At 44.6% G+C, this 26,799-nt stretch overlaps 1 protein-coding gene across 2 annotated transcripts; it reads left to right on the forward strand.

Annotated features, from left to right (window-relative positions):
- Positions 1-961: 961 nt before the first annotated feature.
- Positions 962-23,784, forward strand: MED15 (mediator complex subunit 15). 2 transcript variants are annotated; one of them, XM_069961167.1, is made up of 18 exons: positions 962-1,147; positions 3,795-3,882; positions 7,433-7,484; positions 8,411-8,440; positions 8,557-8,769; positions 10,054-10,358; positions 10,605-10,961; positions 11,395-11,574; positions 17,090-17,206; positions 17,899-18,035; positions 19,222-19,346; positions 19,489-19,623; positions 19,718-19,781; positions 19,873-19,939; positions 20,663-20,823; positions 21,453-21,619; positions 22,792-22,890; positions 23,364-23,784. In XM_069961167.1, exons 1-18 carry the CDS (start codon positions 1,080-1,082, stop codon positions 23,498-23,500), a joined length of 2,502 nt encoding a protein of 833 aa, XP_069817268.1. In that variant the 5' UTR covers positions 962-1,079; the 3' UTR covers positions 23,501-23,784. The 2 variants fall into 2 exon arrangements, with proteins under 2 accessions (XP_069817268.1, XP_069817269.1); XM_069961168.1 differs by lacking the exon at positions 17,090-17,206.
- Positions 23,785-26,799: the final 3,015 nt, after the last annotated feature.

Genomic DNA, 26,799 nt, shown 5'->3' on the forward strand with positions numbered 1-26,799 from the left:
TCTCGCTGCGAATTTGCAGCGAGATCCACTGCAAATCCCTGCCCTGTACCCTCTATGGGCAGACAAACTCGCAGCGGGATGCACATTCTGCTGTGAGTATGTCAGCTGCCCGCCCCGCCACCGCTCCGCCACGTGTATACATCACCTTCTCCATGCTCCGGCCTTCTTTGGGGATTCCCCGCACGTCCCGCTTGACCAATCAGTGCACTGCCCCGCTGCAGAGCACTGATTGGCTGAGCAGGGCGTGAAGACAGGGCGGGCTGCGGACATACTCACAGCAGCATGTGCATTCTGCTGCGAGTTTGTCTGCCCATAGAGTATACAGCGGAGGGAGTCCGCAGCAGATCTCGATGTGGCTCTGTTACGTGTAAACGCACCCTTATATATATGTATATATATAAAAAAAAAAAATCTCAAAGTCTTCAGCTGCTGTATGTCCTGCAGGAAGTGGTGTATTCTTTTCAGTCTGTAGAGCAGGAAAAGTTTTCTATGGGCATTTTCTACTGCACAGAGAGCACCGTGTGAAATTGGAGAGAGTACATCGCTTCCTGCAGGACATACAGCAGCTGATAAGTATTGGAAGACTCGAGGTTTTTAATAGAATGAAATTACAAATGTTGATATGAAAGAAAGAAAAAAAAAATGTTTGGCTAGCTTCACACGTACCGTATCGCAGTGGATGAATGAACACAGCATCAAAGCTCCACCATAAAATCTGCTGCGGATCCAGTGCGGATTTGATGCCGTGTTCATTCATTTAGTCAGATCTGCTCTAGTCAAAATCCACTACGGTACTGTCTCAGTGATTCCATTACATCCTATTATACAGGCTGTATACTAATAGCGGGCCGGGCCGTTTCCTGAGCAACCAGCGCCGTCACTCACGAGCCGCGCTCAGGCTGTGTAACCAATCAGCGTGAGGGGGCGTGGTCCCCGCCGCGCTCTGTGTTCCTTCCACGCTCGTCGCTTCTGACTGAACAAAGTCCCACGCTGCTTTGCGACACTTCCGGTCGGCTTGTGGCGCTGCGCTTCTCACTTATACTTGGAAGAAGAGCGACAAAAACCCTCAGATTCCGGGGATGGACGTGACGGCCCCGGACAGTGACTGGCGCAGCGCGGGCTTCAGGCAGAAGCTGGTCAGCCAGATGTAAGTGAGCGGCCAGGGGGGACATACACGCCGGGGCTGGGGGTAGGCCTCAGGCCGGCAACACAGGGAAGTGTGCTGGGGATGGAGGGTCATAGTGATCCGTGCTGATCTGTTCATAACTGGTTCCAGTCTAATCTTCATACTGGTGACAATGGATCATATCCCCCTATGTGAGCAGTGGTACAGTCCATACAGGAGAGGATAGAATGGAACCTGACCTGGCTGATAGAACAGTATAGGGGGGGATTAGTAGTGATGGTGCTGTGTACCGCCATATAGTGCTCACATCCTATATAATACTAATAGACAGGTGCCAGGCTCCCTGACTGATCCCTGCGCTTCTGTTTTCTATGTGATCCGATCCCTTGGAGGTGTCAGGTATAACAGTCCTAGTCCGGAGTCATATCCCAGACTACTCCTGGACCAGATAACCATTGTGACCAGGGGCAGGGAACCTGGGCTCTTCAGTGTTTGCAAAACTACAACTCCCATCATGCCTGGACTGACCCTAAGGGTATGTGCACATGATGGAATCCGCGCATGGAGCTTCATGCGGATTCCGTGGCGCACTCCCTCTTGACAAGTCGTCAATTATTTGGGGGTGGATGGCAGAATCTGTCTGAGCTTAGAATGGAGCCTATGGGACGGGCGGAACTTCAAGCGGGGGCTACTAATCCGTAGTATGCACATACTGGGGCAGGAAAAGACAGAGGTTAAAGTGACTGTACCACCAGGCCCAGGCTGAAGCACTGGAGGCGGCCGACCCACCCCCAATGGGAAGAAACCCCAGCCCCTCCATGACGTGACTCCATTAGAATCAATGGAACCCTATCATAGAGGGGCGGGGGTTTCCTCCCACTAAGGGTGGGTCGGCCGCCTCCAGTGCTTCAGCCTGGGCCTGGTGGTACAGTCACTTTAAAGTCCCTTCTCCATCCTATCCCATCCCTTAGTGGCTTCTTGTCCCTACTGGGGCAGAAGAGGAGCTCTCTGTGCTGCCGGTACCTGTAGGGTGTGTGTGTATCATCAGCCCATCTCTTCTTCTACTATCTGTCTCCGGCTTCCTTCCAGATGAACCTCTCGGAGCCCCCTCCATGATGCACAGCTATTTCCTCCATTATAGGGGATTGGCCCGGAGCTGGGCTCTTCGCCAGCAGCGCTTACACCTGCACTTTCTTTGTCCAGTCAATTGCTGGGGAATCCCCACTCCTCTGTTATGCCGTGACATAGGGCTGGAAGAAGTGCACTGGACTGAGTAGGCCGGCATTGTGTTGGGGATGTAAATTGCACTGCTATAGATAGCGTGTGTGTGTGTGTGGGGGGGAAGGTGGTTATTGATGCACTGTGTCAGATAAGGTTTTTTGTCACCATAGTACAAAGTTTAAAAAATTTAAGGGGTTGTCCAGCGAAAATCTTTTTCTTTCAAATGAACCGATATCAGAAAGTTATATAGATTCGTAATTTACTTCTATTAAAAAATCTCAAGTCTTCCCATACTTATTAGCTGCTGTATGGCATGCAGAAATGTTTATTTTCAGTCTGACACAGTGCTCTCTGCTGACATCTCTGGCCGAGACAGGAACTCTGGCTCTGTTTTCTATGACTCCCCATAGAAAACCTCTCCTGCTCTGGGCAGTTCCTGTCCCGGCCAGAGATGTCAGCAGAGAGCACTGTGTCAGACTGAAAATAAAACACCACTTCCTGTAGGACATACAGCAGCTAATAAGTATGGGAAGACTTGAGATTTTTTAATAGAAGTAAATTACAAATGTATATAAATTTCTGACGCCAGTTGATTTGAAAGAAAAAGTTTTTCGCTGGACAACCACTTTAAAAACAACCTATATATTGTTCACCCACCACATACTAGCCTGGGAATAAGACCTGATTCCCCCCCCCCTCCCCCAACACACACATTATTATAACTCATCCGTCAGCTTTAGCACACTACTGTATACTGTGCTGTGATTCACTGCGCTATTTTCTGTTTATTGTTTTCCTCTCTGATGACAAGCTGCATCCTGTGGAGTCTGCAATGCTCAGGAAAAGGCAGGGACTTTTTTGGGCTGCCTTTTTGGTTGTTTTTACATATTCTTATAAGGTTCCATTTATACGTTATTTTCTGTAAACCCGATAATTAGAGAATAGTTACTTTTCCTGACCCTGATTCTATACAGGGAGATACGGCACTGCGGACCTGCACTATACACACATTCAGATGAGTGGACTCTATTGCAAGGGCTTCTCTGTTTTTGGAGGACGGGATGTGATTAGGCCTTTAGATAGGGGAATACAAGATTCTAAAGAGTATTCTTATATCTTTTTTTTTTTTTTGTTTAAACTTTAAAGGGGTTATCCAGAGAGTAGAAAAGGTCCTATCTGTTCTGCGCTCCGGCGCTGGGCTTCCTACCCCTGGCTATGTTGGATGATGGTGACTCCTGAGACAAGGAGCAGCATGTTGCAGCTATTGGACGTTGTGTGCGGGCGTTTTTGCCTGTGACATGCACCCGGAAGTTATCATCCAAGACAGCCAGAAGTAGGAAGTGCGCTGCTGATAACCCCTTTAACCTTAAAATCTAGGAAGTAATTTCCATAATATCTGAGAGCTGATTTCTGCCTATGTAAATGTCACCACCTTCTTGTGTTCCAGTGAAGAAGCTATGCGCAAAGCCGGAGTCGCCCACAACAAGTCTAGCAAGGAAATGGAGAGTCACGTCTTTCTGAAAGCTAAAACCCGGGTAAGAAGCTCCTAGCCTTAAAGGGGTTTTCCGATTAAAACGTACTTTTCTCTTATTCACAGCATAGGGGACAAGTAAGAGATTGCAGGGGGTCCAACCTCCGTGCCTCCCAGCGATCCTGTAGAGCAGGGGTGGGGAACCTCCGGCCCGCGGGCCGCATCCGGCCCCTGAGACCTCCCGATGCGGCCCGCGGCTCCCCTGTGACACGCGCTGCTCTGGAGGAAGAAAGGAGCCGGCGCACACAGCATCCTCTGTGACAGCTGCCGTGCTGTCTGTGTCGGCTCCTTCCTCCTCCAAAGCGGCGCGTGTCTTTAGTCTCTTGCGGGCCGCGCGCGATGACGTCATTTCATCGCGCGCCGCCTGCAGGAGAAGACCGGCACAGAGGACCTGGGAGAGAAGAGGACCTGGACAGCGTGGGAACGGAGGAAAGGTGAGAGGGATGTTTATTTTTTTTTTATTTGGGGGTTAAATAGGCTACCAGGGACATGCCTGATGGGGGGGGGGGGGGGGGGGGATAACTAGGCTACCAGGGACATGACTGATGGGGGGGGGGGGGGATAACTAGGCTACCAGGGACATGACTGATGGGGGGGATAACTAGGCTACCAGGGACATGACTGATGGGGGGGGGGGGGGATAACTAGGCTACTAGGGACAAGACTGTTGGGGGTTAACTGGTCCACCAGGGACATGACTGATGGGGGTTTACTGGTCCACCAGGCATATGACTGTTGGGGGTTAACTGGTCCACCAGGGACATGACTGTTGGGGGGGGGATAACTAGGCCACCAGGGACAAGACTTGGGGGGGGGGGGATAACTAGGCCACCAGGGACAAGACTGTTGGGGGTTAACTGGTCCACCAGGGACATGACTGTTGGGGGTTAACTAGGCTACCAGGGACATGACTGTTGGGGGTTAACTAGGCTACCAGGGACATGACTGTTGGGGGTTAACTAGGCTACCAGGGACATGACTGATGGGGGTTAACTAGGCTACCAGGGACATGCCTGATGGGGGTTAACTAGGCTACCAGGGACATGACTGATGGGGGTTAACTAGGCTACCAGGGACATGCCTGATGGGGGTTAACTAGGCTACCAGGGACATGCCTGATGGGGATTAACTAGTCCACCAGGGACAAGACTGATGGGGGTTAACTAGGCTACCAGGGACATGCCTGATGGGGGTTAACTAGTCCACCAGGGACATGACTGATGGGGGTTAACTAGGCTACCAGGGACATGACTGATGGGGGTTAACTAGGCTACCAGGGGCATGACTGATGGGGGTTAACTAGGCTACCAGGGACATGCCTGATGGGGGTTAACTAGGCTACCAGGGACATGGCTGGGGGGGTTAACTAGGCTACCAGGGACATGGCTGGGGGTTAACTACAATAGCAGGGGCACTAGGCGAACAATACTTTGCCTTGCCCTGGGTGCTGCAAACCCCCGCTACTAACTGCCGCGCACGGTATGCGGCCCTCGAATGATTTTATAAATGCCCGACCGGCCCTCGACATGGAAAAGGTTCCCCACCCCTGCTGTAGAGAGTGAATAGCCAACCCATGGCTCTATTTAAAACAAAGAAGCCGTGGGCTGATCTGGAGATCACCGGAGGGAACAGAGGTTGGACCCCCACGATTTTTTACTTGTCTCCTTTTCTGTGGATAGGGGACAAATAAGTTTTAATTAGAATACCCCTATAAGGCCATCTGCCCTTCTTCAGCTGAACCCCACTCACATCCGTGTTCGCCATGGAGGCAGTAAGGACAGGACATGATGAGCTGAATATGCTCAGATCTTCTGTGTCTCCCTCTGGCATTACAGTCCAAGCCCTGGCGACATGTGACAATATACAAGCCCCCGACCACCAGTCTGTCACTGCCCAGCCACTGCTATCTTAGCCAATAGCGGTTGTCGGGATCCTAGGCAACGACTTTCAGCATGACAGCGAGAGAAGAGGGCCAAACTTTAAAAGACAGCAGATTTGCTAATGCGATGCATTTAAAAAATTGCTTTCTTTTGCCAAAGTTTAGGTGATGGAAATAACCCTTTAACATACTGCTTATGGAAATGAGATTTTGACTTGACTTTGACTTGAGAATTTTAAATAGAATTAAGTTGTAAATCTGTATAACTTTCTGACACCAGTTGATTTTCAAGAATTTTTTTTCACTGGAGTTCCCCTTTAAAAGTCCACGGGCAGATGTTTGTTTTATAGTCAATGGACATAGACACAAATGTTAACAATTGTGTTCTTTATTGCTGTGTGTCACATTTACATATTGAACATCCATTGAACCAGGGCTGTGGAGTCGGTAAGCCGCAGCTCCGACTCCTGAATTTTATCAGGACCAACTCCCGACTCCGGCTCCTTCATAAATGGCTGGTCATATACCAGGGGAGTTATTTATCACACTGGCTCAGCAGCTTCTCCCTAATGTCCTACATGATCCTGGGGCAACTTCTGAGGGAATAAGGAAAGATATAAAGCAGCTTCTCCTGTGTGTGCAGTGGATGCAGCCAGTCTCCAGCCTCCATGTCCTGAACTACTCACAACTAGACTAGATGGAGCAGGTGATCTTTTCCTGCTGACAGTCTTTTATTTTTCTAACTAAATATTCACCTTACTTAAAGAAACACTGCTAACAATGCCAGATCCCTGTGATATAGAGGTCAGCCATAGTGATATAGAAAGGGGTCACACATAGTGATATAGAAGGTCACTGTGGGGACACGCAGTAGCACACACACACACACACACACACACACACACACACAGCCTGCTGCAGCCATAGCATACACACCCACCCACCCACCCACACCCACACAGCCTGCTGCAGCCATAGCGCACACACACACACACACACACACACACGCACACACAGCCTGCTGCAGCCATAGCGCACACCACACACACACAGCCTGCTGCGGCCATAACACACATACACACAGAGCCTGCTGTAGTCATAGCGCGCGCGCGCACACACACACACGCACACACACACACACACACACACACACAGCTGCAGCCATTGAACACTGAAGAAAAACACACAATCTTCTCCCAGAGAGAAAAAACCACACTGAGGACAGAGGTTACTGCTACACTACTTATGTCTTCTCCTCCTCCTCTATATTACAGAGGATATCTTCATATTACACTGCTGCTCATATACAGTCATTCAGCATCCAGGAAGAGAACAGCACAGATCTCCCCCCACAAAATGGACTCTTCCAGCTCAGAAACAAATTGCCAAATAGTGACCGACAACTTTTCCATGACCACCCTTATGTAATAGGGCCAGTGTTCTATTAAAATGTTGCTTATAATACTGTATATATTCATGAGCAAAACTTGTAAAATTCATATCAAAATTCACTTCTACATTTTTTAAAGATTTTTTTATTAAAGCTGGAGTCGGAGTCGGTACATTTTTTTCCGACTCAAACTGCAGCCAAAGCTAGCTCCGACTCCGACTCTACAGCCCTGCCTTGAACATTTGTGGATTTTTGCTGCTAATCGTCATTTCGTCTCCATTGCAGGAGGAGTATCTGTCTTTGGTGGCCAGGCTGATTATTCATTTTCGTGATATCCGTAAGTCACAGTTCAGATTGTGATAAATCCATTTTAAAAGTCTCATCATAAATATTATTTTCCTGACAATCATTAAAAACTGAGAACAGATCCTCTATTACACGGGACGATTATCGTGCAAAAAATTGTTATATCGTTCGAATTTAAACGATAATCGTTCTGTGTTATTGCAGGGGAACGATCAAAATCGTTCGTATGGCGTTGATTTAGATCTGAACCTTAAATTATCGTTAATCGTTCGCTGTAATTCCACATTCGTTCTCTCCAGTTGCGCATTTGTTCACTAATCGTTCAGTGTAATTGCACATTGTTTATTGTTTTGCTGGGATCAGATGGAATAAACGATCATTGTAATAATCGCAATACCGATCGTAGTAATGATCGTATCTGAGGACCATTGTCTTGTGTAATATGGTGAAAGATTTCAGGTTAACGATAAACAACTTGTTTGCGATCATTTATCGTTATGGTGTGTTTACACGGAACGATTATCATTTGAATTTTCACAATAACGATCGCATTTGAGCGATAATCGGCTTGTGTAAACACAGTGAACGATCAAGCGACGAGCGATAAATTGTTAATTTTGATCTTTCAACATGTTCTGAAATCGCCGTTGGTCGTTCACTGAAAATTCGCAGATGGCTTCGTCTAAACATTCTGTCACCGATTCACCCTATGTGTGAGATGGGCATAAGGGATCTTAAAACGATCGCAAATGTCGAACGTCAAAATCGTTAAACGATCGATTGGGCGAATTATCGCTTTGTGTAAACGGACCATTAGTCGTTAATCCTTAAAAATCGCTCAGTGTAATAGGACCCTTAGAGGGGGTTCTTACACAGTTTATTCTTGCAGGTTTGGATATATAGACCACACACCAGTAGCTGTATCTCATGTAATTCTCACTTGTGCTTTTCTTACAGATAACAAGAAAGCTCAGTCATCTGCTGCTGGTAAGATAGATATAGTTTTGTTTTTTTTTGGATATTTTTATGGATACATCATTTACAGCTAAAATTAAATGTATGTGATCTATATTTCTCTAAATAGTATTTATACATTTTAATAGATCCCATGAATGCCCTCCAGACGTTAACAGGCACAGCACCTGTGGGTGTACAGGGAATGCCCATGGGGGTCCGTCCCCCTGGGGCTCAAATGGGAGGCATCAGTGGAATGCAGCAAATGGCCCAACAGATGAGTCTTCCTGGTCAGCCACAGCCGGGGGCATCCGGAATGGCACCACATGGTATATCTGGAGTTTCAACAGCAAGCCAGCCCAGTAAGTTCAAAAATACAAAATCAGTATTTCTGATGGAGTTTGTATAAGAATAGGTAACGCAGACTGTTCATGAAATCTGCATGTTCTGTAGGGCTGTATTCACTTTTACACATCTTTTCAAGGTGCAGGCACTTACACTCTAAGGTCGCTGGCAATAAAATTACAGTATGCAAAGTGCTAATTGTTTGACGGAGCTATAACCATATAAAGTGAGATAGGAAAAATAGTCTCTGGTCCTTAAAGTTGACAAAAATTTGTAATTTACTTCTATAAAAAAAAATAATCTAAAGTCTTCCAGTACTTATCAGCTGCTGTATGTCCTGCAGAAAGTGATTTATTCATTCCAGTAAGGAGAGTAGGAGAGGTTTTCTATGGGGATTTGCTCCTGCTCTGGACAGAGGTGGCAACACTGTCAGACTGGAGAGAATACATCACTTCCTACAGGACATACAGCAGCTGATAAGTACTTTTTTTAATAGAGGTAAATTACAAATTTCGGGCATCAGTAGATGTGAAAGTAAAAATAAAATAAAAAAAAAATGGTGAACAACCCCTTTTAAGGCCAAAATTAGCTTCAGTCCTGAAAGAGTTTAGGGGTTGGCCACTTTGTAGTAAAATAGCTCAGTGTGCAGTATTAGAAAGTGTATTCACTTTATATACTGACAGCAGCTCCCAGTGTCCACCACTAAACTTGTATATGCCTATGGAGGACACTTGGGAGTGGGGCATGGTCACATGCTCCTCCATGTCGGCCATCTTATGGACAGAATCGCCACAGAGCAGGGCAGCACAGCCTGGAGGAGGGGAGTCTGATTTTAGCTCTGAGGTACACAGGGAGCTCTGGTCAGTATATACAGTGAGTACAGTTACTAATACTGTACACTGAGTAGTGTTACTATAAAGTGGCCAACCCCTTTAATGGTTTTGTAGTCAGAATTGCTGGAACAGTCTGGAATCCCCCATGACTGTGATACTCCTAATGTATCCTAACCACAGTTTTTTAGAATGCTACCAATGGACAATTTGTGATAGTGTCTCTGCGGTTACTGGAGCTGGACAGCCGGTTCGGAGGGCGCAGTGCAGACCCCCGATCTCGCTGTACAGCTCCAGCACCCGCAGCAACACTATCAGTACCTTCAGCCTCCTCCAGGGAACTCAATGTCTGGCTATGGGGCCGGTCAGCAGCGGCGACTTCAGTAACAGGAGATCTTCTTCAGTAACGGGAGGCCGCGACTAATGCGTATATGCAAATTAATCACGATCAATGTGTTCCTTCTCCTCTAGCTCCGCTTCAGCTTCAGCAGATGGCTCAGCAGCAACAGCAGCAGTTCCAGCAGCAGCAGGTAGCTGCTCTCCAACAGCAGCAGCAGCAACATCAGCAGCAACAACAGCAGCAGCAGCAATTTCAGGTCGCTCAGAATGTTATGCAGCCGCAACAGCAGCAGCAGTTTCAGATGGCAGTGGCTGCAGCCCAGCAGCAACAGCAGGCACAACAGCAGCAGCAGGCACAGCAGCTCCAGGCGGCAGCCCAGCAGCAGCAGCAGCATATGCTAAAGCTACAGATACAGCAACAGCAAAATCAGCAGCAGGTGAGTCTAAGAGAAGTAATTCTTTATCGGGTAATATGGTTTCATTCATTCATTTTATTTATATATATATATATATATATATAATATATATATGTGTGTGTGTAAAATTTATTATGCCATCTGTTGTGTGTGGGCTAGCAAGCCCTCTTTATCTCTCTCTGGTCAGGCTGTTTATATGGACCAGTACTCGGTCACGGTTATTAGTATATTCATGACTATTTTTTTTGTCTGTTTTTGTACTTTTAGCAGTTGCAGCAACAGCAAATGACACAACAAATGGCAGTGCATCTTCACCGAATACAGCAGCAACAACAGCAGCAGCAACAGCAACAACAGCAACAACAACAGCAGCAGCAACAGCAGGTTATGCAACAGCCTTTGCAGCAACAGCAAATGCAGCAGCAGCCACAGCAGGTGATGCAGCTTCAGTTGCAGCAGCAGCAAGTGGCACAAAGCCAACAGCAGCTACTTTCCACACAGCCCCAGACCCAGTCGCTGATACAACCAGGTCAGCCTCTGCCAGGACAAATACCTTCTCAGGTCATGTCTGTAACGCTCACCCCTCAGCAGCAACAGCAGCAACAACAACTGAAGATAATCCAGGTATTTATCTGCACATGAAGCTTTTCTGAACTTCGGCGAAACTTTTTATATTTCAGATCAACTGGTGCCAGTAAGTTAGACAGATTTGTAATTTATTTCCATTAAAAATCTCAAGTCTTCCAGTACTTATCACCTGCAGGAAGTGGTGTATTCTTTCAAATCTGACACAGTGCTCTCTGCTGCCACCTCTGTCCAGGCCAGGAACTGTCCAAAGCAGGAGAGGATTTCTATGGGGATTTGCTTCTGCTTTAGACAGTTCCTGACATGGACAGAGGTGGCAGCAGAGAGCACTGAGTCAGACTGGAAAGAATACACCACTTCCTGCAGGACATAAAGCAGCTGATAAGTTTTGGAAAAAAAAATTGCCTTGCGTGCCCCTTTAATTTCTGTTTAGCAGTTTGTGTGCAACAAATGTATTTTTTTTTTATTTTAGCAGATAAGGGCGCAAGTGCAAGCACAGCAGCAAGCTCAGCAGCAAGTGCAGGCACAGCAGCAGGCCCAACAGCAGGCTCAGCAGGTACAGCAAGCAGCTCAGCAGGCTGCCCAGCAGGTGCAGCAGCAGGCAGCGCAGCAGCAAGCAGCACAGGCTCACATGGCAGCTGCAGGGAACCAGGTACGTTTCCGTAACAGCTGTACAAGGCTGTTTCTGCATGTTTTTTTCCTAACTGCAGTCAAAACCACTTAAAGCAGCATTGCAGGTTTCTATTCAGTCCCCAGTAAATTATTTTATTACTTTATCAGCAGACGCTTCTTTCTTTAAACCCCCCGTATATGGGTCTAGCTTAATGGGCTATTAGCATTCAGTTACAGGTCCCTTATAACTTGCACTGCTCCTTTAATGCTGGTGTCTCTGGGTTCCTCTGTGGTGGGTGCAATAATAATGCCTGCTGGTTTTTAGAGAAGCTGTGGTGGTTATTGCTGCAAAAACCCAGATATCTCTGAAAAAAAATTTTTTTTTTACTATAAGCGACCGTGCTCCACATTAAACATGAGAAGGTACAACCTGTGCAGCGAGGTGCGAGTATGTGTAATAGGTAATGTCACTACTATAATGGGGCCCTCCCATAGTGACTGTACATGAGAACCATGTCTTGCTTATTGCACTGGTGTGTTTATTCCCCAGCCTAGATTCATCTGGAGGCCTAGAAGAAGAGTTCACTTTTTTAATTTTAATTTGGTTTGGTGCTACATGATGCAAATACCTTGGTTTGTTTTTTGTTCCCCTTTAATTTTGGCAATTGCCTAGGGTTGATTTTTTTTAATCGGGCCCTGAACGGGCCCTAAGGGTCGGAATTCTGCACGGAGCCCCCGCTGCAGACTCCGTTCGGAATCCCGCCTGCTTCAGTGTGTCGACGAAGCAGACAGGATTCGGAGTAATTCCGCCTGTTTTACTGTGAACAGACCCTAATATTAACCCAAGTACTTTTATGGGTCTCTTGGTGGTGATCTCATTGTATAAAGCTACTAGAATAGATTGAGTGACTGATGAGGAGGAAGACTTCATATTTGGCTTGAAATTTACATTTGTGGCTTGTCTTGTATAGCGCTACTTGGAATTAATTGTTATGTATTTTAAGTGTTAAAAAGGGGGGGGGGGCTAAGGGCCCTATTACACGGAGCGATAATGGGCCAAATCGGGCCTATTTTTGGTCTGTGTAATCGAGAGAATAATCAGCCGATGAATCGATCAGACCTAAAACCATCGGGTGTCAGGCACGCATTGCTACGTGTAGTAACAATGTACGGCCGATGTTTGTAGTATAAAATAATAGTATTAACTTACCATGTTCCCTGGTGTCCTTGGAGGCCTTCCCTGGTGTCTGCAGCTCTGCCTCCTGTTTTGGTCTTGCACTGACAGGCCACGGCCAGTGATTGGCTGTGTGGCTGGCGGCCTGTCAGTGTAGAGATCGCATCAGAAGGCAGAGCTGCAGACACCAGAGAAGGCCCAAGGACATGTGGTAATGTAAGTTAATACTTTATTTGACACTAAAAGCAGGGCTGCACGGACATCGCTAATGATGTCTGTGCAGCCCTTGCTGCCCGTGTAATTGCTACTTTACAGTTTATGATCGGGCCGTGTAGTAGGACCTTAAGTCTTATATCTAGTTGTAGCCAGGCTGGGTTTATTTGGATGATGAAAAGATAATGTACTCTCTTGCCTTCATCTCCCACTGTCACTGTTATGGCGGTCTCACTGTCCAGTCTCACTGCTCACAACTTGGTCTCTACACAGTTGGTTGAGGCGGGTCACCTTTGCGGCTACTGATTTTCTTAAGTCTCTGTAGTTTTAACAAACTGCATAAGTTAATAGTACAAATGAATCTACGAAACATAATGGGGGTATTGTAGTTTTTGCTTTAAAAGATGCACTTGACTAGAAGAAGCCCCCCTGGTTTAGACAACTGATAATAGGGAAAAAAAAATATTACATATCAATTAAAGTTCCCTGACGGTCTACGGCAGTGAAGAGGTCAAAGTTTATTGAAGCGACAAGGCCACTCTCTCCATGACAGTACCTTATACCCACACATACACTGCCTTGCAGCATGCACAATACACACCCAGCTCTGCTACATCAAAACACACATACACAGCTCTGCTACAAAATCTCACCCACAGGCACGTACACATGCAGTGCTCTATTAATATACATATGCACGAAAAAGCACATGGGAAGCAGTCTCGGAGGTCTGATAGTGTCTGAATATAAGACGTCTGCACTTTTTGTCAAGTTATTTATTTTGCTAAAAGATGTTGGTTTTAGAGGGGTATTCCGGCTATCAAATTCTTCTATTTAATGCACATTCTTTCTCCCCCTTGTTTGCAATATACATTGATTTTCTGTATTGTGCCTTTTTGTTGCCTTTGCATTGATTTGGTGTCACTGTGTCATAGAGGTGTGTCTGACAGTCAGCACCCGCCCTACGGACTCTGGCCGCCGATGTATATGATATAGCATCAGCTGGAGAGCGGGACAGGCGGTGACAGCGTCACATACACACCTCTGTGACATTGTCAGCCTGGGATAAAGATGCTATTTACGGAAGGTGCCGCATCATAGACCATTGACAGTTATGTATGCACTGTTCCTGTGATCGGCATTTGGAAACTGGCAACACAGATATAGTCCTATCCTGACCGTCAGTTTCCCTTTAATTAAATGGGATTAGTTGTCATATGTAGATGAATAGCAACCAATGGCAGCTCACCTTTCTCAGCTTTTAAAATGGGCTGTGATTGGTCACTATTAGAAATGAGCGAACCAGGTTTGAGTCGATCCGAACCTGAACGTTCGGTATTTCATTAGCAGTGGCTGCTGAAGTTGGATAAAGCTCTAAGGTTGTCTGGAAAACATGGATACAGCCAATGACTATATCCATGATTTCCACATAGCCTTAAAGCTTTATCCAACTTCAGCAGCCACCGCTAATAAAATGCCGGACGTTCGGGTTCGGATGGACTCGAGCATGCTTGGGGTTCGCTCATCTCTAGTCACTATCTGTCCAAGACAAAAATGTGTCCAATGAATCGGGGCCTGTGTGTCTCACTGTACAAAGCATCTATGTCATGAGATATAAAATATCTTACTGCAGGATTAGTAAAGACAGCATTATACTGCTGATGCTTTGGCTTTTTGTTTTCTTAAAACCTTTCATTTCTTTTAAGGGCCATGTATGTGCTGTAGCCCTGTAGCCATGAATGGCCGAGAGCCCTGTAGGTTGCCATCTGTGCAGGTGATGTGCTGTAAAAAAAAAAAAGAAAGTGCATTGCAAAACCACTTCATATATAGAGATGCAAAAGAGCAGAATTTAGCTATATATTGTTTATATGCTTCATTAGCTGAATAAATGAATCTATACTTTGTTTTCACAAGTAAGAATAATTGGCATTTTACACTCTGAAACATAGAAAATGTATGTAAACAAAACAAATCGAAGGTCTTATTCACCTGTCCCGCAAAGCTGTCCTTGATCCACAATCACGGATCCACTTATTGCTCATTGATTTCTATTGGACTATTTACACATCTGTCTATTGCAGATTAGCAGTTTGTACCGCAAAAAAAAAAAAAAAAAAAGGACATTTATTTGTATAGCGCCATGTCCTAGGGCAGATTCTGATTGCAGTACGGCTTACCAAAATCTATGGGATCCGTGTTTTTTTCGGCCATCACATTTGTGATGTCCGTGAAGAAGGCGGCTCAGATCTAAGCTAACTTAAATTTTTGTGAATGCGGATGCACTACGGATAGAATTACAGACCATTTTTCACAGCTCACGGAGTATGAATAGCGAACCTGAAAAATCACTGAATGTGTGAATGAGGCCTAAGCTTATTCTTCCTCCATTGATCCTAACTTGTCTCCGATTGTAACTGAAGCTGTAAAAAAAAAAAAAAAAAAGAAGAAAAAGTTGTGATTTATTAGAGGTCTCTGTGCTGAGGCCCGCACGATCTCTACATATAACTGGAAGAGACGTAAGGCAGCTCGCTCCATTCCCTGGCTCGGCGCTTGCTCCAGCTTGTAGGAGACGGCTCAGTAATAAGTCTGTAGAGTTTGACTTCTGTGGGTTGAGCTGTGAGGTGACGTGCACAGCCATGGGCTAAAAATCTACAGATCAGTTTGTGTACAGAGAGAGAAACTTTTGACACGTCTGCATGATATCGCTAGTGTGTTTTTCTTTTTAATGTCTGTAATGCCATAAAGGAGAAGTTAAGCGAAATAATAAAAAAAAAAAAAAAAAAAAAGCAGGCAAGGGGTGGGGGAAACATAATAAAGAATGTATACTTACCCATCACTGTGCCCCCTCAGTGCCGCATCACCAGCTGTCTGACCACCGCCAGGACAAATTTTGCCCTGGCTTCCTTTTGTGTCATGACTTGGGGAGGGGGGGGGGGGGAGTACCTGTGTCCTGCCCCAGGCACTGAGCAGGCAATCCATCAGCCTGGTCGGGACATTGCAGGGGGGTGGGTTGAAGGAGGCCATCCGGGTCTGGTAGTGGTAATACGCTCTGCGGGGGTACTGGGACCGCTATGTATACATTCTTTATTATGCAAGTTTCTTACCTTGATCCTCAGCATTGTTTTCGGGACCTTTGTAGTTTTAGATATGTAAATGAGGCAGTTTTGGTGCACTGGGGGCGGGGCTACCATCCTTTGCTCTGCAGTGATGAGTGCTGGAGTGATGTCACCACAGACCGCCAGGTGAATATTCATTAGAAGGGGCAGGCTGGCTGGGGCGGATCAGTGCACTGAGAGTGGTAGTCCTGCCCCCAGTGCCCAAAACCTTCCTATTTACATATCCATTAAACTAAAAAGTTCACGAAAACATTGCAGAGGATCAGGGTAAGAAGTCTCTATCCTCAGAGCCCTGTGCACAATAGGGACATAGCTGCGTAGAAGTTTCCCTTTAAGTAGCCATACACCTTAGCTGAACTTGTGTATGTGTGTCCTAAGCAGGGTGAGGAGGTAACTTGCTTCCAGACACCAGAACAATGGATGACATGTTAAAATCCTTGCTAGTACTTCTCCCCAGTGTCTCCATCTACATACATTAGACCATGGGCCTCCAAACTACGGCCCTTAAGCTGTTGTAATACTACATTTCCCATCATGCCTGGACAGCCAAATCCAAAGCTTTAGCTGTCTGGGCATGATGGGAGTTTTGCAACAGCTGGAGGGCCGCAGTTTGGAGATCCATGCATTAGACATCCCGCCGATAGCTTCCTGCACTGTTGTATGGTCGACCCTAGTAGGAATCCACAGCATTCTATAAATACATGAACGCACCTTTTACGGACTGTAATCTTTAGTCACACTGTGTTGTACTGTTATGGAGCAATTCTATGTTGAGTCTATTGAGAAATTGTAAAAAAAATAAATAATCAAGTGGTCTTGCTAATGTGGCACCTTGTAAGGGAGCTCTGGGGCTGATCTAGGCGTCTGCTATAGTCTGCAAGCTTCTAGCGCAGGTGTTCCACGCTTGGGTTGCTGGTAGACCTCCTCTGTAGTTTGTAGGTTGCTTTTGGACCCCCCTGACCTCTGGCTTTTGCATGCACTCCTCCCCCTCTCGCCACTTGCACTGCATTTCTTGTTTTACTTTTGTCTATTGTCACTCTGTCCTCCCAAAGATGATCACCGCCGCTATGAGTCGAGGTGGGATGGCAATAAGGTCGCGGTTCCCGCCCACCACTTCATCTGACACGCCTCCAAGCTCCGCCCCAATGGGAGGATCGCAGACCCCACAGGTATTGGCTGACTTGTGGGTGCCAGAGCTGTGACACTTGCTCACTTCCTCTTGATTTTAACCTGTTCCCGGGGGGGATGGGCCATTGATCTGCCTCTTTCCTGTGGGCTGTTCCGTAGTCTTCTCTAGTCTTCTGATGTTTGCCTTTTGGACTGTGGTGCCTAATATTGGTCTGTTAGTGTATGTACTAGAGTAACCGCGTGCCTGTGACTTTCCTCTTACTCTATAGAATAGCTAATCGGAATGTAAACCACTAAACAATCCTATTAGACTTCCCTTTTATTTCCTTCCCCTTAGTGATTTTTTTTTTTCTTGCTTTCTGCTGCTTGCGTTACCTTCTATATTCTAGGTTCATAACTGTTGTATCCGGAGTTCATCTTGTAAAGCGCATAAGTGCTGAAACCTCCCGGGAAGCATCCAGATTATAGGCTGCACTATGTGTCCATAGAAGAGCCCTTCTAGTAGTCTGGAAATACATCTATAATGTATTTGTCACCAGAATCGTAGCTAAATCCATCCCTTGTTATTATCCAGGTTTCTTCTATACAGGTGGCAGTATGAAGATATCTTCTACACCAGAAACCGATGATGCGTTTTAACGAACAAGTACAAGTTTTTTTTATTATTTGTGACCTCTTTATTAATTTTTTTTTGGTGTTTCCCCCCCCCCCCAACTGTAATTGTTCATTGCAGGTAAATCAAAGCAGTATCTCTTTAATGTCATCGCCGTCGCCTGTGCAGCAAGTACAGACACCACAGTCCATGCCACCACCTCCGCAGCCATCCCCGCAGCCCTCGCAACCAATGTCCCAACCCAGCTCCAATGTCAGGTGAGTATGGTGTTGATTCTGAGCCTGCCTTTATGATATGTCATGCAAAGAGTCATATAAAATACAAAGTAACCCTGAGGCTATGATCATGGACTATGATACGTATTAAAAGCAGTGTCTGTACACGTACTTCAGGATGAGGATCTAGGTTATATGACTTTTTGCTAGAAGTGTTCAGGAGTTCCGAATTCACACCTGATTACCGTTCACATGAATAGTAAATATCCCATGTATTCATGCATTAGGACCTACCCTTAACCCCTTTCCGCATCACCACTTACCATTGCATTGTGGTAACGGTAAGGAGATATAGAAGGGGGGTCACAATGTAACCCCTCTCTATACCGGGCATCCCCCAGCTGCTAGTGATCCTCTGTGCTGGCTACTTAAAGAGAACCTAAATCTTACTGTCCCTATTACCAAAGTTCTTCTCTCTCTAAGTCTATTCATGAAGATACAGAGTGCCTTTGCAGTCTGTATCTATTACTTTACCTAATCCTCTTCTTCGGTGCAGCAAGGCCAGGTGTCGCCATCTTGATGACGTCACCTGCATTCCAGCGCTGGCACTCTGTATCTTCATAAATAGATCAGAGAACAGGGACTTTAGATAATACACAGCGATCTTATGCTGTAAAGCGCAAGATAGCTGTGTATTAACAGAGCGGCGGCAAGGGATCATGGGAACCTATCCCGCCGCTTTTCCTGTCTCGTGCTGACTCTTTTGGAAAGAGCCGGCACAAGACAGTGTGGGAAAGATGAATAAATTAAAAATGCGGCCACTAAATTAATTAATCATATTTGCAAATCATAATTAAAAAGCCATGTAAATTAAATGGAGGAATAAAAAGAAATAATAAAAATCGTCCGTGATTGGTTCCCGTGGGGCTGTTCAAATCCCACACTCGTTCACGTCACTGCTCTTCTGACCCCTCGTCTGTCTCCATGTCAATTGAAGTCACTCAGAAGGGTGGTGACGTGAGCGCGCACAGGATTTGAACGTCGCTGCGTTACTCGATCATTACTGGTGTGTATATGTGCCAGCGTGCAGAGGGGGTAAAAAAATGATTAAAAAAAATGTTACATAATGAATGTATTACCAGAAAATGTATTCTGATTTGAACCATCGAGATTCATTCACTTCTTGAGGAGATGCTCAGACCAGCTTTGTTTTTTTTTCTATTTTCAGCTCAGGTACTGCACCCTCACCAAGCTTCATGCCTAGTCCATCCCCACAGCCCTCTCAAAGCCCAGCGTCTGCCAGAACCCCTCAGAACTTCAGTGTGCCCTCTCCAGGACCCCTCAATACTCCAGGTAAGCACTTGACTTCGTTTGTATGGCCAGTTCCAGCTACCTGGCCCATAGACATGTCATAAGATGATGTGTAACCTGTGTAAGGGTTTTTTTTTTTTTTTTTTTTTACGTGACGCTGATTGGTTTTCTTATGGTCATTTAGGCAACCCAAACTCTGTGATGAGCCCCGCGAGCAACAACCAGTCAGATGAACAGCAGTACTTAGAAAAGCTTAAACAACTCTCCAAGTATATAGAGCCTTTACGACGCATGATCAACAAGATTGATAAAAATGAAGGTGCGTGTCTACAGACCAGTTATTTTATTTTACTCTATAAATTTTATTATATTCCACCTAATGACTTATTGTCTATAACCATTCCCTCTTTCAGATCGCAAAAAAGATTTAAGTAAAATGAAAAGTCTCTTGGATATTCTCACCGATCCATCTAAGAGGTATACACTTACTATGCCCAAAGCAGTTATCCTGTATACAGACTCCTTATTGCTGTATATTGCATTAATATATATTCCCCCCCTGATAAAGATGCCCCCTACAGACCCTGCAGAAATGTGAAATTGCTCTGGAGAAGCTGAAGAATGACATGATAGTGGTAAGCTATGGCTCTAAAATTAGGATTTTTTTCTATTTCCTTTAAGGGGGCTTTTTACAGAATGACACAGGGACAGGGAATGGGAGGACAAATAAAAAGAAAGCAACCCTGCCACTAGAGCTTTCCCAGTGCTCTGATGTCCACATACAAGGCGTTGTAGCCAGTCTATACAAAAATCTATTTAAAAATATTCTATGGCACTATTATGCCTAGGACCTATTTCAGAGTAAGTTAAAGGGGTTGTCCAGCGAAAATCTTTTTCTTTCAAATCAACTGATGTCAGAAAGTTATATAGATTTTGTAATTTACTTCTATAAAAAAAAAAATCTCAAGTCTTCCCATACTTAGCAGCTGCTGTATGTCCTGCAGGAAATGTTTTATTTTCAGTCTGACACAGTGCTGTCTGCTGACATCTCTGGCCGAGACAGGAACTGTCCAGAGCAGGAGAGGTTTTCTATGGAGATTCATAGTCTTGGCCAGAAATGTCAGCAGAGAGCACTGTGTCAGACTGAATAGAGAACAACATTTCCTGCACTACATACAGCAGCTGATAAGTATGGAAACACTTGAGATTTTTTTAATAGAAGTAAATTACAAATCTATATAACTTTCTGATACCAGTTGATTTGAAAGAAAAGGATTTTTGCTGGACAACCCCTTTAATACTGATGACCTGCAGAAATTCATCCCTGTCTTTTTTTGGTTTCTTCTTCTTCTCTCCAGACAACTCCTCCTCCTCCAACAGTTCCATCCACAAAGCAGCAGTATCTTTGTCAACCATTGTTGGATGCAGTTCTGGCAAATATTAGGTCTCCTGTATTTAACCACTCGTTGTACCGAACATTTGTACCAGCTATGACTGCTATCCATGGGCAGCCCATCACGTAAGTTTGTTTACCCCACCCTGACACCACAGAATCAGTATTACAGGGGCTGTCCGGGCTTAGAAAAACATGGCTGCTTTTTACCACTCCTGTCCTCAGTTTGGGTGTGTTTTGTAGCTCAGTTCCATTGGAGTGAATGCGGGCTTAAAGGAGAAGTTCGGGCAGAAATGACATGCTCTCACCTCCCTGGCTCCAGCACTGTTGGCCACATACTGCTGTTCCCGTCCCCGACCGCTTCCTGGTCTGAATGGAGACCCAGGTCATGACGTGTTGGTTCGGTTCAGCCAGTCAGCGGCTGAGGCGGGACCCTGTGTTGATAATCACTGTAGCTAATAATGTCATGTGTCAACAATATGGCATTGCTGAAGCCAGATAAACGGTCTGGCATGGAACCAGGAATTGATGAGGTCTTATTACTCATTTTTTTTATTTTATATACAAATAGTTGACAGCCGTATATAGAAACAAATAATATGGTGAGGTTGCTAAAAACCCTTTCAATGGTTTTGACATTTTATACGCTAGGACCTAGTTATGGTCAGTCTGTCTCTATCATGGAGAAGCAGAATTGACGTTTATCTTGATATCTATATAGTAGTGATTCCAGTAATGTATTCTTCATTTTTCAGAGCTCAAACAGTCATTCCCCGAAAGAGAAAATTTGAAGATGATGAGAGACAAACTATTCCTAATGTTCTCCAGGGGGAGGTTGCAAAATTACACTCCAAATTTTTGGTGAACTTAGATCCTTCTCACTGCAGTAATAATGGGACTGTCCATCTCATTTGTAAATTAGGTGGGTATAGAAAATAAAAAAATCTTAAAAAGCCACACATTTCACAGAACAAAGATTTGCAAAATGAGCAATGGGTTTTATTGTAACTTACCGTATTTTCCGGCGTATAAGACAACTAGGTGTATAAGATGACCCCCAACTTTTCCAGTTAAAATAGAGTTTGGGATATACTCGCTCTCTCCCAAGACACACTAAAATTAATAAAAAACATCAGACAGCAGCAAGATCTGAGAGGCAGAAAGGAGGTATAGTAATACAGATAGGATACAAGGGCGGCCAGACGGGTGAATGAGGTGTGTTTTTCTGGGCCCAGCGCCACTCTACTGTATCTTTTTTTCCATACCCCGGACGCCTGCAGCTTGCTCTGCCCTTCATACGGTCGCCGCGTACAGCGGGGATGTGGCCGTTTTCAAGTCCCCCCCCCACCGTATGCGGGGAATGCAGATTCTCCAGTCTGGTTCTGAAGTTTTTCAGCACCCGCCCTACAAGACGACCCCTGACTTTTAAGAAAAATTTCCTGTGTTTAAAAGTAGTCTTATACGCAGGAAAATACAGTATTTGTAATACACTGGTCCTGAAAGAGAAAAACGTTCCCTCAGTTGTGGTGGCAGCACTGTGCGCGATCGAATATACATCCGTTTTGAATTCAGGTCCGTAATATGTTTCTAATTGCCTGTCCTCTCCCCTGCACATAACAATGCATTAGGAGATGTCTCGATACCTGCACCCAGTGGTGTAGCTACCATAACGGCAGGGTATGCTATGGGTCCTTGCAGCTGGGGGGGCCCCAGGGAAGAAAGTAAGAGCTGTTCTCTATCTATCTGTACAATGCTTTGTGTTGTGGAGAGGGGGGCCCTTAGTTTTTTTTGCTATGGGGCCCTGTGAATCCTAGCTATGCCCCGGCCCGCACCATGTAATTCTGTGGCGCTGGGTCTTACACCGGAGATGGGAGCTATGGCGACAAAGCGGGACAAGTGCTCTGAAACATAAGCTGGCATCAAATTCAAAACTCGTATAAATTAGATAAATGACTGTAGTGCACAGTGCTTGCATAAAACAAAAAAATTGCAACACCTGGAGGTACACTTCGAGAATAAAGTTACTTGCCCACTTTGTTACATTTCTGATCATATTTTGTGTGGTTTACATTTTTAATTTTTTCTTAAATCCAGACGATAAGAACCTCCCAAGTGTGCCTCCGCTGCAGCTCAGTGTACCAGCAGATTACCCCGAGCAGAGTCCACTGTGGATGGACAATCCACGGCAATATGGTAGGTCAATGACTTCTGACTTCAGTTGTGTTCTAGAACCAAATAGCTCCAATACAAATGTATGTAAAATGTCCAATTTATTTTTCTTTCAAATCAAAAGGTGGCAGCAAGTGCCAGAGATCTGTAATTTACTTCTGATTACAAATCTCCAGTCTTCCAAAACTTATCAGCTGCTGTATGTCCTGCAGGAAGTGGTGTATTCTCTCCAGTCTGACACAGTGCTCTCTGCTGCCACCTCTGTTCGTGTCAGGAACTATCCAAAGCAGTAGGAAATCTCCATAGAAAAGCTCTCCTGCTCTCCAGACTGGAAAGAATACCACTTTCTGTATTGGAAGTACTGGAAGACTTGAGATTTTTTAATAGAAATAAATTACAAATCTCTGGGAATTAGGTAGAGATGAAGATTTTATTCAGATTAGTAACGACATGAAGGCTGATATAGCCTTTTAATTTTTTCTGTTTAATTTTTTCAGAAGCAAACCCATTCCTGCAGTCTGTATATCGCTGTATGACGTCCAAACTTCTCCAGCTTCCTGACAAGCACTCTCTCACGGCTCTGCTAACAACCTGGGCACAGAGCATTCGGCAAGCTTGCCTGGCAGTGGCATAGACACTGCGAGAAAAGGGAACTGTGGACTATGTTCATACTCCTGTATATGTTACTGTACTGTCATCTGCCATTAATGGTTAGATAAGGAGTGTATTGGCTTTTTACATTACAGCTCTGTGTGTACATTATTATACTATAGACACTTTGCTGTGGTGAGTATCTTACGATAAAATAGTGGCAGAGCATGTGATCCAATATGTATAAGAATGAATGCTTGATGCCATCAGGCATATTTTGTACATATGTTTTTGCATTTTGTTTATAATAAATCAAATGTTCTCCTACGTGCGTCATAACTATAATATTGTACAATGAGAAATTGCTATTTCAGTATTCAGAAACTGTTCTAGCACCTCCTCTCAATGCTTTGACATGCATGTACTGTATGATGGCATTAGAGGGGTTATTGAGACTTGGGGCCCTATTCCACCGGACGACTATCGTTTGCATAATTAACGATTAACGATCTCAAACAACCGCTATTGCGAAAGACCTGAAAACGTTCACTCATTTCCATGGAACGATAATCGTTACTTATGATCGTAACTGCGATCGTTTTTGTTCGCTATTGCGCTTGTATCTATTGCGAACGACCGATGTCTTATTCAATGCGAACAAGCAACGATAAAATAGGTCCAGGTCTTATAAAGCGATCAACGATTTCTCGTTCGGTCGTTAATCGTTAACTGCATTTCAACCGAATGATTATCGTTTAGATTTGAACGATTGAACGATCATTGTCCGGTGGAATAGGGCCCTTAGAAAGCACGGCCGCTTCTTCCAGAAACCGTATGACTCTGCAGACAAGAGTCATGTGGTTTCTGAAAGAAAGCGGCCATGATTTTCTAATCTTAGATAAGCCCTATAAGGCTTGGTTCACACAGCAGAAAAAAAAAAAAAAAAAATCAAAAATCAAAACTACAGCTGTATTTTTCAGTCGCTACAGTGAACACAGCTGTCAATGCAACAACGGCAGCTGTGTTCACACAAAAAGTGTGCACTACGGCTGTAGGAAACAATGAACTTGTCTATTTTCTATGACTGCACTTTAGTGAACAGAATCCGTTGTTATCCCTCTATGCATTGTACAACTTGCAGCACCGCCATACATTGTATGCACAGAGGGTTATGGCTAATTCGATTGCAGACACACCCAATAGTGCCCGCAATCCAAATAGAAAAAATGTTCCTGCGGTCGTTACTCAAGCAGCTGTTTTATATGTTCCTGTGGACCATGCTGAAGGATGTTTAGAGACAATTCAGATCTAAAAAAAAAACAATGATCGAGAAGTCCCATTTACAGCAAAATTCTACCTTTTAAAAACCACATCTCACTACACAAAAACACAACTGTAATCTTACTATATATTCTTTCTTGTAGTCTGCACTTAGTGGCAGTAGCCTATGCCCGTGGCTACTGTATCTAAATGGGAAAACTAGTTGGCTCCTGCCAGCAGACTGTGTGTCCAGTGACAAAAGCAATAGGAATGAAGTTTGAACCACAACATTAAGAGTACACAAAATAACCCAACAAATTCAACAGTCTGCACAACGTTGCAGACAACACCGGTATTCTCTGAAGTATGCTCCTGGGTGACTAGAAGACAAAGTAGTGGCCTTAAAGGGAATGGATTATCAGAAAATAATCTATTGTGTAAACTAAGCTTTCATGTCAAACATTCTTTTTAATAGAATGTTTATTCTATTTGTTACTATCTATATTATAAAATGATCCTAAAACCTACCAAGTCTGGCCACTAGGCCTAATATTAAAGAGCTTATCCAGTGCTACAAAAACATGGCCACTTTTTTCCAGAGACAGCACCACTCTTGTCTCCAGTTTGGGTGCAGGTTTTGCTGCTCAGTTTCATTGAGGTAAATTGAGCTTAATTGCAAACCGCACCTGAACTGGAGACAAGAGTGGTGTTGTCTCTGAAAGTGGCCATGTTTTTGTGGCATAGAGGGAAGGTTAAAAAGATTGTTTATATGTAAGGAATGCTAATGTGAGTTTTTCATGATTTTTTTTCTTCTTTTTGGTGATGCTGTCAAAAGATAGCCAGGACCCCTAGCATTTCCAGAGAAAGTGTTATGTCCCTTATACATGACCCCCTGGACATAAAGGTGGTGTCTGGCATATAGGTCCCAAAATAAGTCACACTGCAGCTATAACATAGAACAAACTGGCCAACCTGAGCTTTGAGGTGCTGGATCTTCCTTCACCGGATCTGGCACCCTTCGCTTATCAACTACTTACCAACACCCTCCTGGTACAGGAGCACAAGCATTTAGTCATGGTGTAATAAATCCAAGGCAGTGATCAATGCAGCTTTGGCAGTAATTTCAGTGTGTAATTTGGCTTAGTACTGGATTGTCATTTATTTTTAGTGGACTATGTCAGTCTGGGTGTTATGGAGATCATGTTTTCTAAAATTCTCTAAACCTCTGGAAGTGCTTAGACTTCTATTATGTGCATAAGATTTGACCTGCTTATATTGCAATCATGTTTTTTTTTTTTTTTTTTTTTTTAAATCCAAAAGGACATTTGGGGAGATTTATCAAACTGGTGTAAAGTGAAACTGGCTCAGTTGCCCCTAGCAACCAATCAGATTCCACCTTTCATTTTCCAAAAAGTCTGTGAGGAATGAAAGGTGGAATCTGATTGGTTGCTAGGGGCAACTGAGCCAGTTTCACTTTACACCATGTTTGATAAATCTCCCCCCATCATGTTTATTTAACCTGTAAATGCTAGCATAGCAGATTTAAAGCACTATAGTGAGACAGGAAATTCTTTGAAGAACACTACACCAACCAGTGCTGTTTCATTTTAAAGTTCTTCCCCTACGTGTAAAGTCCAATCGATGTGGATACCGTATTTTTTTGCATTATAAGATGCACCCCTGGGTTTAGACAACTGAAAACAGAAGAAACCACATACACGGCTCTGCTACACAAACATACCCACAAACAGTGCTGTTGGATAGGTTATATACATAAACACCTCTGCTACATCATCATACAGGAAACAGATCTGTTACATACACAGACGCACACACAATTTAATACAGATTGTTCCTACCTACAGTATTCTGTAGTGCACGCTTCTCACAGACATTACTGCAGGTCCCTCAGCTCCATTCTGGGTAGGTTCCCAGGGACTTTTACATGCAGGAATCTAGAAGTCATTCACAACACCTCCAGATTCCTCTCCTGCAGGGCACTGATCGGTGTCTGGCAGGAGAAGGGAGAGGACTGTGCAGCTATCAGTTGCACAGTTCACTCAGCAGTTGAGCATAGTGCTG

Source organism: Dendropsophus ebraccatus, chromosome 3 (genome assembly GCF_027789765.1).
Source record: "Dendropsophus ebraccatus isolate aDenEbr1 chromosome 3, aDenEbr1.pat, whole genome shotgun sequence".
Lineage (NCBI taxonomy): Eukaryota > Metazoa > Chordata > Amphibia > Anura > Hylidae > Dendropsophus > Dendropsophus ebraccatus.

Coding starts and splice junctions, on each gene's coding strand:
- MED15 (XM_069961167.1), top strand. CDS start 1,080: ATGGACGTGACGGCCCCGGACAGTGACTGGCGCAGCGCGGGCTTCAGG. Junction 3,883..7,432: donor TTCTGAAAGCTAAAACCCGG/GTAAGAAGCTCC, acceptor TCTCCATTGCAG/GAGGAGTATCTGTCTTTGGT. Junction 18,036..19,221: donor CAACCCAGCTCCAATGTCAG/GTGAGTATGGTG, acceptor TTCTATTTTCAG/CTCAGGTACTGCACCCTCAC.